The sequence below is a fragment of the Spermophilus citellus genome (assembly GCF_964194105.1).
Source record: "Spermophilus citellus genome assembly, chromosome: 2".
In the NCBI taxonomy this organism is placed as follows: Eukaryota; Metazoa; Chordata; class Mammalia; order Rodentia; family Sciuridae; genus Spermophilus; species Spermophilus citellus.
Genome location: NC_138183.1, coordinates 151,702,285 through 151,722,247, shown reverse-complemented (window position 1 = coordinate 151,722,247; position 19,963 = coordinate 151,702,285). Strand labels below are relative to the sequence as shown.

At 38.5% G+C, this 19,963-nt stretch overlaps 1 protein-coding gene across 1 annotated transcript; it reads right to left on the bottom strand.

The window, feature by feature from the left end:
• Positions 1-1,970: 1,970 nt before the first annotated feature.
• MPZL3 (myelin protein zero like 3) lies at positions 1,971-19,265 on the bottom strand. Its single transcript, XM_081267790.1, has 6 exons — positions 18,967-19,265; positions 13,390-13,556; positions 9,806-10,016; positions 8,283-8,448; positions 6,427-6,490; positions 1,971-3,548 (listed from the first exon to the last, which is right to left on the bottom strand). Exons 1-6 carry the CDS (start codon positions 19,037-19,039, stop codon positions 3,522-3,524), a joined length of 708 nt encoding a protein of 235 aa, XP_081123916.1. The 5' UTR covers positions 19,040-19,265; the 3' UTR covers positions 1,971-3,521.
• Positions 19,266-19,963: the final 698 nt, after the last annotated feature.

Genomic DNA, 19,963 nt, shown 5'->3' with positions numbered 1-19,963 from the left:
TGAGCCAGGCACACCTGACATTACAGTAGCTTGGGAGGCTGAGGCAGGAGGATCATGAGTTCAAAGCTAGCCTCAGCAACTTACCGAGTTCCTAAGCAAGTTAGACCCTGTCTCAAAATAAAATATAAAAAGGGCCAGGGATGTGGCTAGTTAAGCACTCCTGGGTTCAATTCCTGGTACAAAAAAAATCTGTTTTAAGATATAGCAACCTCTCATTTTTTCTCTCAATACAGAGGTGCCACATAGCCAGTCAATTATCCCATTCCTGCTCAGTCCTCCAACTCACCATCTAGCCATGTAGATTTCCTGTGACGGTGAGTTATCAGCATTTCCAGCATACAGACAGTCAGTTATTCTTCCAGAGAACCACTTGGGTGACTTGGACATCCCAGATAAGAAGTCAAGTTTTCTTCAGTGTGAGGGCTCTCTCAGTCTAACTCACTACTTTAAAATAAGCATTCTCAATGTAGCCTTCAACCTGAACTCAATTGACTTAACCAATTGGCCTGAGTATACTTGCCTTATGGAACTTGTCCATATCACATGAAAGGCTTGTGAATGTTTGCTTTCCTCAAGCACCATGCTGCATGGTCCTTGAAAAGTGATATGCTGGTAAGGCATCTCTGTAGTATGAATATTTCCACCATTAGGCAATTTCAAGTCACCATCAGCGTAGCAACCAGCTCACAGATTTTCGGAAAATTTATTATCAGCCCTGCTATGTGAGCTGTAGGTTCTTGCTGGGTTTCAGCTCAGACAAATCTTTTACTCAATGCTGAAAACCACAAAACCCCCCTTTTCCTCACATAACAACTCTCATAAGTAAGACATACACCAAGAGGTAGCCAGAAGGTACAAAGAACTTTATTAAGTGTGATGGAATAAAGATACCAAGAGTTACAATCCTGTGCACATGGCCTAACAGTGCATGCCCTCCTACAAAACAAATGAACAAAAAAGGCAACGAGGTATAGCAGTTAACAGTCCAACACTGCAGACAAAGGAATGCAGCTGCCTCTTCTAAAAGTTTTGAGTTGTGTAATTAAGTAATAGTTTTGCTCCATTCCAATGGATATTCTTACAGTTCTCCTTTATGACTACAGCTGAGTAGTTCATTATGCAACATTCAAGTTCAGGATGTGGTTCCCAGAATTTTGTTGTTGTTGTAGTTGTTTTAAAAACAAACACGTGCAAGCTTCTCTCTTGAAGCAATAGCACCCAATTCAAGAGAATTAAGATGTTTCCCAAGTGACCTGCAGTAACAGCTAACAGGGGAAACAGAAAGCACTTTATAAATTTACATTGTGTAACAGAATTAAGAAACCTAATGCATAAAATTGGTAAGATAACGTAACCACAAGAAAGCTTGAGAAAGCAAAGAAAAAATCTGAAGGTTTTTAATGCCTTTTTAATGAAATTCCCTCTCTAGATAAGGCTAGTCACCACATGGTGTGACAAGTGCCCACAGAGCAGCAAAAGGAAATAAATAGACTAAGACCTTAGAAGTTACTAAAACAGTACATTAAACAAACAAAAAGAAAACACTTTATCTTTCTTCCATCCTCTAAGAAGGCACGGGTCTATACACTTTTCTGCTCCTTTGGAGGTAAAAAGCAGCAACTCAAGTGTCAATACACAGGAAGGAAACAGGGCAGCCTGGACTGGGATGTGACCACAAACCCATGAAGCAGAATAAATTATCAACTTATTCCCTTACCATGAAGGATTCTATTGTTCTGTCATTTAAAATAGAGGGACTGGGTCAAATCATGATAAAGGCTACAAAATAACATGTCTGAGTATTCACAGAGCACCATTTACCTAAAGCAGCAAACATCCAAGACAGACTAATCTTTGCAAGAAAACCTAACCCAAACTCTGGTTCCTCCTTCAATGGGATGTGGCTTCAAATGGGTTCCTGTAATGTGATCTCTTCTCTCTCTCTCTCTCTCTCTCTCTCTCTCTCTCTCTCTCTCTCTCAGAGAAATGAGACCCACAAAAAGTCCCCCTCAGTATTTCATCTCTATTTTTAAATCTTCAAGATCAGCTGCTCAAATTTTCCTCTCTTCTGAGGCACAAGAATGGTCTTGTTAAATTGACCACAGAGAATCACATAATTAACAAATGGTGAAAAAAAAGTATAAAATTTAATCACTGGAAATGTAAACATCAGTCCTGTCTTGGCCTCTGCAACAGACTGATGTGACCAGAAACAATTCAAAAATATCTATCAAATAACCAGATTTTCTAATCTGTTCACTAAATTAACAAAAGAGGCCAGGCCAAATCATTGGGACGGAATTAATGGCACAAATATTAGAAATTAGATCTTGGCAGAAAATGTAGAACTGATTTTTAAAAAACATATATAGTATATAATGCTACCATAGGAAAGCCTCCTGAGCCACCTAGGGAAGAACCATGGAAAGGGACCATTCTCTGATGAAACAACAAAGACGGGAGAAGGGATAATCAAAAAGTGAAGTAGGTTGCTGTAGAATGGAGGAATGTGTTTTGAGGTATAGAGAGAAGAGAAAGAAGACATAGATGTTGTGCATAACCTTACTTCCTCCTCTCCAAAATTATGCAAAATAGCTTGCAAATACCATAGTTCACTCATAATTGGTGTATTTTAGACCAAAAAAGTTTTGAAGAACAATACAAGTAAAAAGATTTAATTTCAACTAACTGTTCAATATATTCTATAAGTCCCCACTTAAAACCTTTTGAGGAGTTTTTCTTGCCTCTGACCTGAAAAGTTAAGAAGGAAACCACAAGTTAGTCAACTATAGGAAAGTAGAATGACAAAGCTCCTTGGCCCAAATTGCACCTAGCAAGACAAACAAAAATAATTCCTCTACCTCACTAGTCCTTTCCTTAAGTGTAAATTATAATACTTTAATAGTTTAAAAACCCAGTCAAAGCAAACCAATGACTCCTGATCCTACCAACTCTAAAGAAATTAGGGGCACATTCCAAATCACCCAGATACAACCAATGATTATATCATTGAACCAAGTAGTGTATGTTGTAGACTCACAGCTGGAAAAGTTCATGGCTAAAAAACAATGGGCATCTATCCCAAACAAGCCTTTTGTCTGGTAGCCCATCATCAGGAGCTGCAAGCTTTGCTTCAGTAAAAAATAGCACTTTGGCATCAGCAGTGTGGCACACATTTAGGATTCTCCTTCAAACAATTGGAAGAAAACATAATACATTCAAGAGCAAAGGTAAACCAAAAAGTTATCTTTCTCTTCAAGGAAAGAATTTCTTCATTCAATTAGAGTGTAACTTTTTAAAAGGGGAAGTCATGAGTCTCTTCTGAAAGTTTCTGAACAGTTTATAAATACAAAAAGAAGATTTCTTCAATAAATAAATGGTTCATAGTCTTTACTGAAGACCTCCAGAATCCTCTGTCACTGCTGTCCTGGCCAGCTCCCCTCCTCTGGAAAGGCTACAGCTGCAGCGGAATGGGTGTTTTCTGTTGTTAGGTGACTCTTCTTACATTCTGCCGACTTTCATCAGTATGTCTCTTCATAGTCTGAATCCTACAGAGGAAAGAGCAGCATGGGGGGGGGGTGTACATGTGAAGTGCAACACCACAGTTAGAATCTAGGCAAAGATCACACCTTTGGATCCTCCAGTGAAAGCTGACTTAGGACAATAAGATTGAAATGCCACTGACTTGACCCACCTAAATTCCCATGAAACTTCACAAGACCTCAATGAAATGCGTCCACTGGGATATTTTCTGCCTCAAAGCCCTAATGACTCCCTTTTCCTTGGTGAATATTTTTTTGAAAACCATAACACACAGGAAAAGATGACTGCCTTCAGCAGAATGCACAAGACCAGGGTTAGGAGTTTAGAGTAGGAGTCGCTCTAACTCTGAGTTCCACACTTTGCTGTCTGTGTGACTTTGGATAAAGTTCTTTGTGGTTTGTTGTTGTTGTTGTTGTTGTTGTTGTTGTTGAGGATTTTTGTTTTGTTTTGTTTTTTGGTACCAGGAATTGAACTCAGAGTCACTTAACCACTGAGCCCCATCCCCAGCCCCTTTTTTATATTTTATTTAGAGTCAGGATCTTTCTGAGTTGCTTAGGGCCTCGCTAAGTTGCTGAGGCTGCTTTGAACTTGCAATCCTCCTGCCTCAGCTTCCTGAGCTGCTGGGACTACAGGTGTGTCTACTGCATCTGGCTAGATAGAGTTCCTCAACTTCTCTAAGACTCAGTTTCCTCATCTATGAAATGGGGATAATAAAAATATACCTCACAGTACCATTATGAGAAGTGAATGAGACAATAGATGTAAATTACTTAGCTGTGCCTGCCACCTTTAACACTCATTCAAGCTTAGCTCCTATTACCATGATTCTTATTCTTATTACAGAAACTCACATACATTACTTCTAACTTAAGTTGGGCCATGAGCATTACCTGGCATTTCACAGGTCATTAATTCTCCTATTCTCCCAAATGACTATTTCATAACTTAACCTCTTTCCCTTATCTTCTAACACCTCCTCCCATCATTCTCAGCTGATGGTACTGCTATCTCCTATCACTGGGAATAGAGAAGCAGTCTCCCATCATCGTATTTACCACTGACAAGCATATGGCCCCATCTTTTTGGCCTTCCCTACTCTTCTTTCACACTCCTACTGCCTTTGCCTTAAGCCAACATCTCCACATGTGCACTAAATCCTGGCATCACCCCCAACAACCCTCCTTCTCTCTTCTGCAGCATCAATTTTTCCTTATTGACTGGATCATTCCCATCAGCTGATAAATTTGCTCAATTTTTCCCATAATAAAAAGAAAGTAATTCTTGACACATTCCTCCTTCCATGTATTGTCTATTTCTCTGAATCGGTCCACAGCAAGGCAAGCTGTACACACCCATATTCTCCAGTGTCTCTTTGGAATCTTTCTTGACCTCCCGCAGTCAGGCTTCGACCCCACCGTTCCACTGGAGCCACTTTTACAAAGGTCACCAGTGGCCTGCACGTTATCAACCATCAACAATCACTTCTCAGTTCTCATTTTATTTGCCCTCCTTGAAACACTTTCTTCCCTATCTCCCAGGATACCAAACTCACCCAGTTTTCCTTCAACCTTATTGATTATGACTTCTCAGCCTCCTTGGCTAATTTTTCTTCATCTCCCCAATCTAGAAATGCTTCTCCACAGTGGCCATATGGCTTGCTATCTACTTCTTTTAGGAGTTTGCATAAATATCATCTTACTGAGGGTGTCCCCAACCATCCTCATACACCCCTATCCAGCCGACCCATCTCCCTTTCCTGTTCTATTTTTCTTCATAGCATTAAAACTACCTGGTATAGTATATATTTTACTTATTTTTAAGATTAAGTCAATGTTTGTACCCCAGTTTAAGCAAAGGTGACATTTCAACTGGATCTTGGAGGATGAGAAAGTTTATCAGGAAAATAATGTTAAGTTCTTTCTTTGAGGGCAGAAGTTTTTGTCAGTTTTTCTTCACTGCTGCTTCCTAACCACCATTCTACTGTTTCATAGCCACCTAGAATGGTGGTTAGGAAGTGACATGTCCTTCCCTACAAGAAGGCATGTGACATGTGTCAGACGCTCAACAAATAATAACCATAAGAACACTAACTTATTTTGTGTTATAAAAATATTCAAAGCCTGAAGAGTTGGCATCAGGTACTCCCTCTTCCCTAGCACTAATAATCTTTCTCTCATCTTAATATGTTACTCAAGGGCTGGAGAGAAGCAGAAACAAAGATTATGGTAACAAATAATTGGGCTACACTCATGTGACCAAGTGCCGAGCTTGGCAGTAAGTACAAAGAGAGCTCAAGTTTGGACCTTGAAATGACAGGTGTGTTTCACACTAGATCACAAGTTGCTTTTGACCTATTTCCAACTGTACCACATCAGAGAGCCTTCCCTCCTCCTTCCATCCTAGGATAGCTACACAAGCCTATTAGTCACAGCAATTGCCCAAAGGGGGAAGGACGATAGTTTTTTGAAATTTAAATGAAAAATTGGGCCTTCCAAAATAGTGTTTCTTATTGATAAAAGACATTAAGTTACCTAAAACTCTAACTCCCTGGAAAATACCAAAGCTCAGCCTAAAAGTTAAATTCAAGGTTCTGGATCCAGTGAGTTGAAGTGTCTTAGTATGAATTCAATGGCATGAGACATTCCTCTTCTAGCCCCATTCCTGACCTAAGAATACCACTCTATGCCCATGAGGCAGGAAAAAAAAAATCATTCTTAGAATTGGTAGAGATCCCCAGAGGCCAAAATGCTTTGGGGAAATACTGGTTCATACCTTCTTTGGACCTACCTGTATATTCTCTGCTGCCTTTGAGGACAAAGAGTCCCCTTAAGCAGGGAGGAAAGTGAGACACCACAGTCAACAGAAGAAATGGCAAGGACTTACCAAACACTCGGCACAACGGACACAAAGCCTTGCCATGCACTCGTCTTTCTCCTCCTGGTCAGTGCTGTGGAAAGGGTACAAACCAAATCCCTATTGTCACTATCCAGTATAGTGGGCCAGTTAAAAGCTCAGGTCTTAAAGTCAGACAGGTCTGGGTTTAGACCCCAGCTCTTCCACTTACTAGCAGGATAACTGGACAAATCACTTCAACTCCAGGAGCTTCTTTCCTCATCTATGAAATGTAGATATTACCACTACATGCCCAGCACATAGTAAGTGCTCGATAAATAGTAGTTGGTCATAACCATTCATTCATTCAAAAAAGTACTAAGCACCAACAATGTCTGGGGCATTATGCTGCACTAGGGATAAAAAGATAAATAAAACCTGGTCCCTCGGAGAGCCAATGATCTCATGGCAGGGGTGAGGGGTCTTCTATAACTTAACAAGTATTATATCATACAATGTGATAAATGTCTTAATAGAATTAAGGTGAAACTGCTGTGGCAGCAAAGGGCAGAGAGTGACTGATTCACCCTTCAGAACTCAGGAAGAGTCAAGAGAAGGGGATATTTCAGCTGGTCTTAGAAGAAAGTTTCCTAGCAAAGAAGAGAAGGAAAGGGCTGTGGGGACATATCTCACTTGGTAGAATGCTTGTCTTGCATGCACAAGCCCCAGGGTTCAATCCCCAGCACCACTAAAAAAAAAAAAAAAGCAGGAAGGAGGCAAGGAAAAATAAAAACAATATGTCTCTACCTAAATGTAGTATGTCTAGTGGGAAAAATAAGCTCACTATAGTTGAGGTGGGGTGAATGAGAAGAAATTATAGAAAGCAGTGTGTGACTTAGGATCAGTTGATGAAAGGTTTTGTATACCATATTTTGAAATAGACATTGGGATTTTGGTCAATAGTTCTTTATTTTGGGGGAACCACAGATTACTTACTAAGGGCATTCTCTCTCCACACACACAGAGAGAATACAAATTTTGGACCCTTTAAGGGTCAGACTCTCCTCCCCATGTTAAAGACTCCTAATACAGATAATAAAGAACTCACAGGGTTTTTATGTTAATTTTTATTACTTTTTTTAGGAGACATCTTTTGAGGGAAAATACTGGATCATGGCTGCTCACTGGCAGAATGATGTTTAATAAATGCTTTTGATAACCACAATCCAAGTAGCCCTTTGGAGCATCTGCTGACCAAGAATAGATCTTGCTTATTTAAATTGTCCTTACCCTCCATGGCTATTCTTAAAGCCTCCCTCATTGCACATGTATTTTCTTTCTGTCAGGAGAAATCAGCTTAGTGCCAAAAAGAGAAACAGAGAGAGAGAAGAGGAAAAAACTGACTTGGAGTTTCCCCTAAACTTTGAAAAAAATGAGATACCTACTTTTAAAAAATGTCAGTGCTGGGCATGGTGGTGTACGCCTATGATCCCCGTAGCTCGAGAGGATAAGACAGGAGAATCATGAGTTCAGAGCCAGCCTCAGCAAAAGCAAAATGCTAAACAACTCAGTGAGACCTTGTCTCTAAATAAAATACAAAATAGGCTGGGGGTGTGGCTCAGTGTCGTTGAGGGCCCCTGAGCTCAAACCCCAGTACCCAATGGGGAAAAAATGTTTAGAACCACAGTATTGCACAATCTGATTTCCAAAGGAGAAGGTGAGGAGAATACTATCAGTCCCTCCAACTCCCTCCAAATCAATATCCACAAGTGTCACTTTCAACCAGAACCATCCTGTCCAAAAGGAAACTCCACCGGCAGAACTAAACTCAACATGATAGAATTCTGGATACAGGGGTGCGGGGCCCTGAAGAGAAATAGGTTTACTAGGGCTGCAGCTGGACTTACTCATCTGAAACTTCAATAGATGACTTCTTATAGCCAGACTTGCTCCTCTTCTTCAGCCCCGCAGCCTTCCTCCCCATTCTCAGCAGCAGCAGAACCACCACCACCACTGAGGGAATGAAGACGAGAATGGAAAGAAGGGCCACAGAGGATAGCATGGTGCCAAAACCTAGAGGGAAAAAAGAAAAGGTGTAAAAGTGCTTCCTCTGACATGAGAGAATTTCTGCTTTTGCACTTGTACTTTTTCTGATTACAAAGGAAATGAATTCATTGTGGAAAATGTAGAAAATGCACAAAAATGCAACGAAGAATAAAAATTCTCCCATAATTCCACTACCTAGGAATAACACATTGGTATTTACCGATTCAATCTTCTTTCAAGGGGTATGCATTTGAAGGTAAGGTGCATATTCCTAAATCTAGAAATCATGCTACATATTATTTTAACATTTTTTGCTAAATATAATAAACATGTTTTTGTGTCATTAAAAATGCCTTCTAGATGTGATGTTTAATGACTGCATAGTATCCTGCCATATTGAAAAAATTTATTAAATCAATCCTCTAATGCTAGGCATTCAAGTTTATTTCAAACTCTTTTGAGTTCAAAAGTCACATTAGGATGAACATCCTTGTACATAAATCCTCATGTTTACCTCTATTTCCTTAAAATTAAATTTTGAAATGAAATTACAGGATCAAAGGACATATACTTCTAAGAATCTAATTCCTGTTCTCAAAATGCTTTACAGAAAAACTTAATCAGTTTCTAATCATTCCAGCATTATGAATGTGCTCATGTCTTTGAAACCTGTCAGTTATTGTTGAAGAAGATAAAGACAAAAGACAATAAAGAGGAAGAAGGAATTTGAGGAAGAAGAGAAAGGGAAGAAGGGAGAGAGGGAAGAAGGAAGGCAGGGGAGGGAAGACCCAAGAATGATAAGGTAACTATGATGAATCATAATGTATCTCTAAATCTTTGGTTTAAATTCAATTAAGAACTAGAATAACCACTTAATAGTCACCAAGGAAAAATGTAGAAAAAAAAGGTCAGTCCTCAACTTCCTCTCAACCTGTTTTACACTAAAAGGAAACTGCTGCCCTTAGTAACATAAAAGAAATATACCACATCCATCAACAGAGGAAATACCCTTTCAAGACATAGGCAAGAACACTGTCTCATAGCTGGGAATGTGAACGTATTAGGAAAACCCGAGTGACTTCTGTTTCACAGAGATGCTAACCTTCCATTTACTAAAGGGTTTGTCATCTATTCCACAAGACTTTTGGTTACCTGAGGCTAAAATGAAAAGGGGATAATGGAGAAACTATGACAAAATTTGAAGAGAAAATTCAGTTTTCAGAATAAAGATGAAAAATTCATCTTAACAGGACAGCAAGATAAATCACTTTGTCACAATGATCCAATGACTCAACTGGATCCAATGACCCAACTCATTGCTTTTCAATGAGCACTCCAGAACAATCCCAAAAGCACTGCAGAAGGCTGATGGCAATAAGCTTACCCCTTTCTGTGACCGTTAGCTCTGTCAGGGGGATATTATGGTGCACGTCTGGGGGATTCTTCACAGCACAGCTGAATGTCCCATTGTCCTTAAGGGTAGGATTGCTTATGCTTATAGATGCATCCCCTTTGTACACATTTCCAACCCAGGAAATCCGATCCCGAAATGTGCCTGCTGTGGTTGGGTACTGGAAAGACTGATAATGAAAAATCTAAGAAAGCAACACCATGAGAGAAAAATGTTAATTTGGAAAATGTTAAGCTAAGTAGTTCCAAAGTAAAATACAATATATAAATGGGTTCTTGTAGTTGGGAAAATTTTTAAATGCTTTTTTTTTCACCTTCATCCTCTGGTTCATCCTATCACCCTAAAGGCCAATTCAAAAAAAGAATAATGAAAGAATCCTGGGATCCTAACTCTTGAATCTCTTCTAAATTCTTAACGTCCTAAAGTAATAGCTTTAAACCAGGGCAACTCTGCTCTTCATAAAACATTTGGCAACAGTTGGAGACTTTTTCCATCTTCAAAACTTATTTATTTATATTTAATTGACAAATAATAATTATTATATTCATGGGATACAATGTGATTTTTTTTCTGGCAGTGCTCTACCACTGAGCTATACACCCAGCTATTTTTAGTTTGTTTGTTTAGTTTTTTTTTTAAGATGGATAGAATACCTTTATTTTATTTACTTATTTTTATGTGGTGCTGAGGCTCAAACCCAGTGCCTCACACATGCAAGGCAAGCCCTCTACCACTGAGCCACAACCTCAGCCCCTATTTTTAGTTTTTTAAGAACCTCCATATTATTTTCCAAAATGGCTATACTAATTTACATCCCCACCAACAGTATACAGGGTTCCCTGTTCTCTAATCCTTCCTACACTTTTTATAACTTGTCTTTCTTATAACAATCATTTTAACAGATGTGAGGTGATATCTCATTGTGGTTTTAATTTGAATCTCCATAATAATTGAGATATGGAACATTTTTCATCTATCTGATAACCATTGATAGCTCTTCTTTTGAGAAATATCTATTCAGATCCTTTACTCATTTTTTAATTAGGTTCTTTGTTTTCTCACTGTTGAGTTGGAGACATTTTTGTTGTCACAGTGGGGAGATGAGCCTACTGGCATCTAATGAATATAAGCCAGAATTACTGTTAAACTTCCCACAATGTATGGGATGATGGCCCCCACAACAAAGAATCATCTGGCTCAAAATGTCAACAGTGCCAAAGTTGAGAAATCTTGCTCTAAAGTAATGTCTCATATTGGTATAGCACTTTATAGTTTACAAATGACTTCCACATATTTGTTCACTTTAGCCTTACAATAACATTAAATGATATGTGTTATAACTAACACGTAACTAACTATTCCAAATTGATGGAAAGGGGAACAAGACCAAAAACAAACAACTGACTTACTCAATGGTACCAATTAGTAAGTAACAAAAGGAAGATTTTTGTTTATTCTCAAAATCACTGGCATAGTGTAATATAATCCAGTCTCTCTCACATTAACCACCCTGGAAGTTAATATAAATCCAAGTCAAATGCATAAAAAGGACTCAATAAATGTATATTGAATTAAAACAGTGCTGGACTGGACTTGGTGATCAGACACTTCATCACCAAAAGCCCCTGATTATACCTGGAGGTGGGTCAGCCAGGTACTACAAAACAATGTAAGTTTTCTCTCTTATGCAAGATTCAAGATACAAACAATTTCTTTGTTTTCTTGGTACCTTCCCACTTAAGCAACTAGGCATCTATAACCACTGAATTTCCCAACTGAAAAGCAATTTCCCAGAGAAGATGCTGAATCACTTGTTGGTTCATTTTTTCAACAAATACTACATGCAGAGTGCATTCTAGGCAGTATGTTAAGAAAAACAGTACACTGGGAGCCACACAGGCACAGTTCCTACCCTCATGGAACTTACATTCTAGTGGTAAATACAGTTATCAAGAAATAATATGTGAGATGAGTGTTCCAAAGGGAGATAAAGAGAGCCTACCACTGATTACCAGCATCAGGATAAAAGGGTTTGAAAGTCCTGATTGACAAAACAAGGCTGCTGTGTATCTTCAAGGTTAATCTAACCAATGAGTTCCATACTAAATTAGTGATACTCAAATCCTTACTAATTGATCAATGCAGTTACACTAACTGTGTAACTGCAACATTACATTATGTGACTTTAAAGGTCTACTGAGTCCAACTTGGGTGGGTTTGCTGGTTTTCTACCAGTCTCACAGAGATCTACTGTTTGTTTATAAGGTTTCTGACCCAAGAAGCTCATTGCTTGCACTGTCCTACTTTTGGCCAAGGAGGTTGAGCCAAACAAGGGCAGCCATGGTTTCCTGAATACTCAGAATAAAGTAAACTGTTTTAAAGAAAAAGGAACCACGAATTCAGTCTAGCTTCCTTCACTAGAATTAACTGCCTAGCTCCAAGCTATGTGGCATTGAAAAATGACTCCAAAACAGAATTCAAAGCTTACACATTAAAATGAATGGGAAAGTTTTCCTAACAAAGGAAAACAGCATAAATAAGTTAAGAATACTTTCAAAAATCTAATCTTACATATATGGTTGTGAGATTCACATTGTTGAATAGCACTTATACTGAGCTAAGGATACTGGTGGAATCATAAAGAGAAAGGGTGTCTTATCTTCAATTAGATACCCACAATGAGATTTGAACCATAAATGGTTTCTATTTGTGTGACTAAAGTATATTGCTTCTAATATAGAAGACCATCTGTCACCAACAACCTATCACCAACACAAGGTGCCACCACTTCCTTCAAAGGCAGCTATATAAATCACTGCAGATGTTTACCTGCTGGGAGAAGAAGCCAAGATAAATCTACAAAGTACAACCATACAAACAGATACACCCACTGAGACAATTTTATTTAACAGGAAATGAGCAGCTAGTTTTAAGAGAAAGGATGTCTGTGACTGGGACCCATAGAACTGTTCTAGTCAACGGTCCTGGAGATACACTTCTTAGTAGATCAAATGTGAAAATGAAGCTATAAAAAAATTAAACCATATTTCCTCTAGTTTTTTGGCCATTTTATTCCTGCAAATTATATGCAAGATATTCTTTCTCTCTCTCTCTCTCTCTCTCTCTCTCTCTCTCTCTCTCTCTCGATATTGGGGATTGAACCCTAGGGCACTTAATCACTGGGCACATCCCCAGCCCTTTTTAATTTTTAATTTTGAGACAGGGTCTTACTAAGCTGCTTAGGGTCTCGCTAAATTGTGAGGCTGGCTTTGAACCTGCAGTCCTCTTGCCTCAGCTTCCTAAGCCCTGTTGGGATTACAGGCATGTGCCACCACACCCAACTAATATGCAAGATTCTTAAGTGGAAGAATAAAATGACCTCTGTGATCAAATAAATGTCACACAGGACAGAAGCTCATCTCCTTCCCTTTACATAGAAGTTCATCTTCTATTCTAAGAGGAGAAGGCTTCATGAATGCCTTTTATTTGCAATAAAAAAATTTCAAAACTGTTGACCCAGAAGACTCAAGGCAGCTTTCTGAAAAGTACACACTTACAGACTCTGTGCGACTGCTGCTGGGAGGGCGGTATGTCCAATCTATGGTCAGTTTGTCAGTGACTTCCGAAGTTGACTTGAAGGTACATTTCAACTTGATCTTTTCTCCAACATAACCTCGGACATGAGCATCTGCATTAATCTCCAAGGAAAGGACGATATGAACACCTAATCAAAGCAAGCCCAAACATTTAAAGTGTATTAATTTTGGTGGAATGTACAGATGTCAATGAACAACATAGGCATGCTATTTCTCATTTTCATGGCTCTCATCAAAAAGACAGGGCAATCAATGTCTTCTCAGGCAATCCCACAAGGGACAAGGACCTGATATCCCCATTAATCTAGGGTAGCATTTTTATCATTCTGTAATCTTAAATCATAGATTGAATACTTGGGTAAAATTTAAAACCTGGTCACACAAGCATTTTTTCCAAAATGCAAGTTTATGGTTAAATTAAGCACAAGTGAGCAGGGCTGTCCACAGTAGGCAAAAAGGCAACACCATTCGCCCTTTTCCATTTCCCAAACCCCAGAGCACACACATGCTCTGGGAATATGACAGTTTTCATGGGGTCTAAGGACTTACCCCAAGTACAACATGAATGTAGCAAGAAGCTGTCACTGTCTCAATCACCAATAAAATGAGAATAGGAAATAAGAATAGGAAAAATTTCAAAGAATTTTTAAAAACTATTCTGTGACCTATCTGGTTTTCCCCTCTTTATTAAAGCTGGTTAATGAATCACCCATTTGTTCAAATTTAATTATGGGGAGGAAAACAGAAAAACTGGATGCATTCTACAATGCAAAAATAAGAGAGCATTTTTAAACCCTGCAGAGTCCTACTCATATTCGCTCATATTCAACTTTGACACGACATCTCCCCCAAAAGAGCTGGCATTTTTTTTCTTATTAATTTCTGCTTTCAGAAAATAATAAGTAGAAACTTATTTTCCACTAAAGAGTCATATTTTAGAAAAGTAAGTCTCTAGCACTTTGTTTTTCCTGCTTCTTTATCCACCTCAATAAGCCATGATTCTTCTGTTAGCCAAAGACAAACAGAATGAAGAGGGTTCAAGTCCCAGTCCAAATCCCAATTCAAATCCCAGTGATACTGCTTGGCTCTGCAGCCTCAGCAAGCTACTGTATGTCCTCCATCTCCTCATTATTACAAGGACCTTATGGGAAGGTCACTATGAGGATTAAATGAGTTAAAACATGTACAACACTAGAAGCCTACTAAGAGCTACTGAGTTATCGTCCAATTCATCTTAGTACCATCAGTATCAGCATTCACCTCTTCAGTTCTCCTACACTGTCTCGACCTTTCCTACCACAGACAGCTCTGAGTCATCAGTTCCCCTGCCTCTACCTCTGCCTGCTTTGAATCATTTTTGTCACTCCTCTCTAGACAATCTAGTTTGGTCACATTCCTCTTAAAAGGAGGAGACCAGATTGAGCTCACTAATAACAACTTCAACGACACATAATGTGGAAAAATCCTTACCTAAGTCTAAAAACTGGAAGGTGGAAACAAATGGATAATCTGTATTGTTCCCTCATCCCACTCTTTTATTCTAAAGCACAAGTATTACAGGTATAGTACAGAATTTAAAGCATGTATTAGAATTAGCCAGACCTTAACTTAAGTTCTATCTCAGCAACTTTCTGTCTGTGAGACCATGATCAGTTACCCAACCTGTTCAAACTTTAATTTTCTCACTTGGTACATAGGAATAATAACCAAACCTGCTTCATTGGATTATTGTGAAGTTTCAATACAATTAAAATGATAACACCTAAAATGCTTAATAAAAAATATTTCAATAAATATTATTATTAAAATGAACATTATATACATTAAAAAGCCTTCAGTAATTCCCTGTTGCATCATGGAATAAAACCCAAACAACAATTTGGCCCCAAACTTCTGCCACTCTGCCACCTACCCATCCCATCCCCTTTACCATGCCTAAAATGTCCTTCCATTTCCCAAAGGCACTGTGTCCTTTCATGACCTGTGTCTTTCTTTGAATATGTCTCTGTCTGGAAGGTTGTCCCCATCTCTACCAATCCTGCCTGAGTTTTTCTCCTTCACACTGTTCCCTCAACAATCACACATCTTAAAACCCCAGCTCAAATATTAGCCCCTTTGTGATGCTTTCCTAAGTTTTCTGATAAAGTTCATCACTATTTCTTCAACATTCTCATAATACTTTTACACAGTGCTACTCAACTACATATGCCATTGATTGCAAGTAACTTTTAAATGCTATTTATTTCCTCCATTAAATCCAAGCACCTCTGGGGCAAAAATTCAGAGAGAGGGGGGTCAGAAAAAGAGAGACTGAGAGAAAGAGATGAATGACTCCTAGAAGCCACTGAATTGTACATTTTAAATGGATAAATTGCATAGAATGTGACCATATCTCACCATAAATTCTAGTACAGGAACAAAATATACTCATTAATAACCCACCCACCCCCTATCACCTTCTTTACAGTATTTTCAACACTCTTAACTCCCCTGTTCTTCTGTCTTTCTATTGCACCCATTCAGGAAAAGCCTAGCTCTTGATGACCACTTCTAGACTGGGCTGGTATAACCTGAAGGAGAAAAATCACACAATTGCAACATAAAAAATTAATGTAGAGAAAGGGTGGTGTCAAGAATGACACCACCTGACTTGGTGATGCCATTCACTAGAGAGGGAAGACTAGAGATGTACCAGACTTGGAAGGGGAACATGAATTTGATTCTGGATGAATTTGGGTGTATGTGAGATACCCAAGGGATACTATCAAAGGAGCAGTTGGTTTAGGTTAAAGGTCAGCAAACTATGGCCCATGGGCCACATGCAAACAAATGGATCTCATGAGAGGAGCAAACTAAGAAAAACTAGCAACTGATCTTACCCTTTGCTCTGTGGGTGACCCAGATGGAGGCAAACCAATTATAATCTCTAGAATTATCCTGATAAACAGATAAAAAATTCAACATATTTATGTAAACAAGGTTTTATTAAAAAACAGCCATATTGGGCTGGGGATGTGGCTCAAGTGATAGCATGCTCACCTGGCATGAGCGAGGCACTGGGTTCAAACCTCAGCACCACATAAAAATAAAATAAAGATATTGTGTCCACCTAAAACTAAAAAATAAATATTTTTTTAAAATAGCCATATTCATTTGCTTACGTATATTGCCTATCATGGTGTTTTGCACTTTTTGCAGAAAAAAGTAGTTACAACAGAGACTATGTGCCTGAAAAGCCCAAAATATTTATTCTATATCCCTTTATGGAAAGTTTTCCAAAGAGCAAAGAAGAGACCTGGATTAGAGTTATAAATCAGAATTCCTTTATTCTCTCCCCAACCAACACCCCACACTGATTGTGCTGCATGGGTGTGTATACACATACATCACACACAAACATGAAAATTTCACATCTCTGTGACAGTCCCTACCAAATCCCCTTCTAAGTCTCTTCCCTTCTAATCCAATATTACATTCATTCAGAAATTTCTACCTTAGACTAATGTCTTTACAGATATTTATTTTTCTACCTGAGTCAAAGAGCATTCTGAACAGGTAAAACAGTAAACTAAAGAAATATCCACAAAAAAATTTAATTGGGGAAGAAAACAGGAAAATCATATTTAACATAAATAATTTTATAAATGGAAGAAATTAGAGAAATATGACAGAATAAAGTTCCTAATTTTATAAATGTGATTTTCTAAAATATGCATCTGCCAATCTTTCGTTCATATAATGGCACATTTACATGGAAAAGAGAAGACTATATTACCTACTCAATTATTTCTATACACTTCAACAACTGCTACAATAGGATTAGACTTATAACTTAAGGAGAATTTGAACAAACTAATAATTAAATGTGTCCTATCTGTGAAGAGGAAAGGCAAATAAATATTAGTATGAAAACAAAGTCTATCACCTAACAGATTCAAAAGTCAGACCAAAAAAGAAAGACAAAAGATGAAACATCAAAAACACACTAAGTGAAAGAATCCAGTCACAAAAGAAAATACATTGTATGATCCCATTTATATAAAATACCCAGATCAGGCAAATCCACAAAGTTAGAAAGTGGACTGGTGGTTATCAGGGGTTGGGGGAAGTTGGGATTGGGAGTAGGATTTCTCTTTGGGGTGACAAAAATATTCTAAAATTGGTTGTGGTGATGATTATGCAACTGTATGACTCCTAGAAGCCACTGAATTGTACATTTTAAATGGATAAATTGCATAGAATGTGACCATATCTCAATACACCTGTTATTTAAAAAGATATAAATCTCCTCAACAAGTACAAGAAGATGATAAAATCAACTTTACTGTTTGAATTATTAGGTCCACTGAATTTGAAGCAACTCTTCAATGTGAAATGGCATTAAATTCAAGAAAACACCTATTATTTCTATAAATTTTTTTCCTTGATAGAATATTTGACATGCCATGTGTGTGTGTGTGTGTGTGTGTGTGTGTGTGTGTAAGAGAAAGAGAGAAAGAGATCTGGGTATATTCGAAGTGACAGGTCAAACTAAATATTGTATTGCAAAAGGAATTTAGATGAAAAACTGGACACTTATGATGACACAGGCAGCTGGGAGGAATCCGGGAGTGTGCTGGCAGCAAGAATATTAGTCACCAGATAAATAAAAACTTCCCAGTCTTACCTGCTGAGAATTAGGGCACCTGATTTATATTTATATAATATTAAAGGTTCATTTCAGAAATCTCCATTACTTACAGGGAAGTTTTATGAAGTCAAAAATTCTCTCTAATGCTGCTGTAATTATATTTGATTTCCCCAAAAGACACACACACACACACACACACACACACACACACACAAAATCAGGAAATAATTACACCCTAAAATGAAATTATTTAGGTTGAACCGAAATATACGCAATTTGAAAATTACATGAAATCAAAACATACTCAATTTTTACAAGTGTTATTGTGTCCATATGTATTTCTGATATCACTCAGCCGATTAAGAACCGACATACCCTTGTATTTTTATTTTTTTTTTTTAATGCTAAGGCAGTTGCTGCTTCTTCAACAATATACTTCTGTATAAAAACACACATCACGACCTGTGACAAACGTTTTATTTCATAGCCCAAGATATTCATTTACAAAAACTAAAATTATCAAGTAACGATTTTGTTTCCCAAAACTAAAGGGACCCACTACTGGCCACTAGAAGTTCCTTTCTGTCATCAGGGTAACAGCAGACTACCACAGATTATCTCATATAAGATAACCACGCGTTGCCCCCAAAGCCTGAACTTTGTGGTTCCACCTAATCATGTCATCACCAAAATACAGCGCCAAGGTGGTCGAGCTCAGGAAAGGACTGACAAGATAGCAACTCTCCTCTGTGGGTGGCGTGAACATCCTCCGCGGCACCCCACCTTCCTTCCTTCCCAGAAACCGAACGGGGGCTTTGACGAGACCCCCCCACCCGGAACCGGAAAAGCGACCATCTTCCCTAACCCCCCCCAGCCGGAAGTGGGACACAGCCAGCCGGCGAACTCACCCTGGAAAAATAGGATGCCCAGCACTGAAAAGAGCGCGCAGCCACGGCCTCCAGCCGCTCCGCTCTGCTGCATCCCGACAGCTCTTCAGATACTTGTACACCTTGTTTGCGGCTCCCGGTAACGACTCAGGTAACCCCGGAAGTGACGTCAGCGAGAAAACTTAAAATGGCTATCCGGAGATGCCATAGGCTGTGGCTACCTTCCAGAATCGCACCTGGTTTCACTGACCAGCGATTCTTTGAGAGCTCGTTGCTCTTTTGCTTGAAAATGAAATCGGTTACAGACTTAGGAAAATTTTCGGTTTTATTTTTATAGAATTCTGCAGGACTAAATAATCTTGAGCAGCTGTGTTCCAGATGTTGTCTATACGTCTAGAGATTTTAGTGGAACTCTCTTGGAATAGATTTTCACAAATTTAGAGTACAAAGAGACCTGGGAGCATATGCAGGGTCAGTCAGTAGATAAATATGTATTAGGCCCTTGTGGCCAATACTTGCCATAGTCTCTGATTTTTGTCTTTTTCAGTGAGCTATTATAGCATCCAGAATTGGATGTTTATTAAATTACTGTTTACAGTCTTAATGATGGTCACATAATTACATCATATATTAGGGGTGAAGAGGAACTAGGATTTTGTATCTTTTATTTGGAAAAGAAAGCTTTGCTATCAAAGTACTTGAAATGAGATGGCATCACATCCTTCTGAAAAAGATGGTACAGAACCTTGCTTTAATCATGCTATCCTATTCTGGAATTGCACATGATTAATGAAAGCAGGAGAGAGCCAAAAATATGCTTCACCTTTTGGAAAGATTTAATAACTTGCCACTTTTCAACCACTATCTCTTTACTAGACCTGAAAGCTAGTAGTTTTCTCTATTGGCGAGTATTGCAGGAGTACCAAATAGAATAGTTGATACCTTTCCTTCAGGAGTCCCCAAACTAAGTAGTGTTGTTATGCCCAATTCCCAGTTATCCAAAGCAGTGTAACAATTC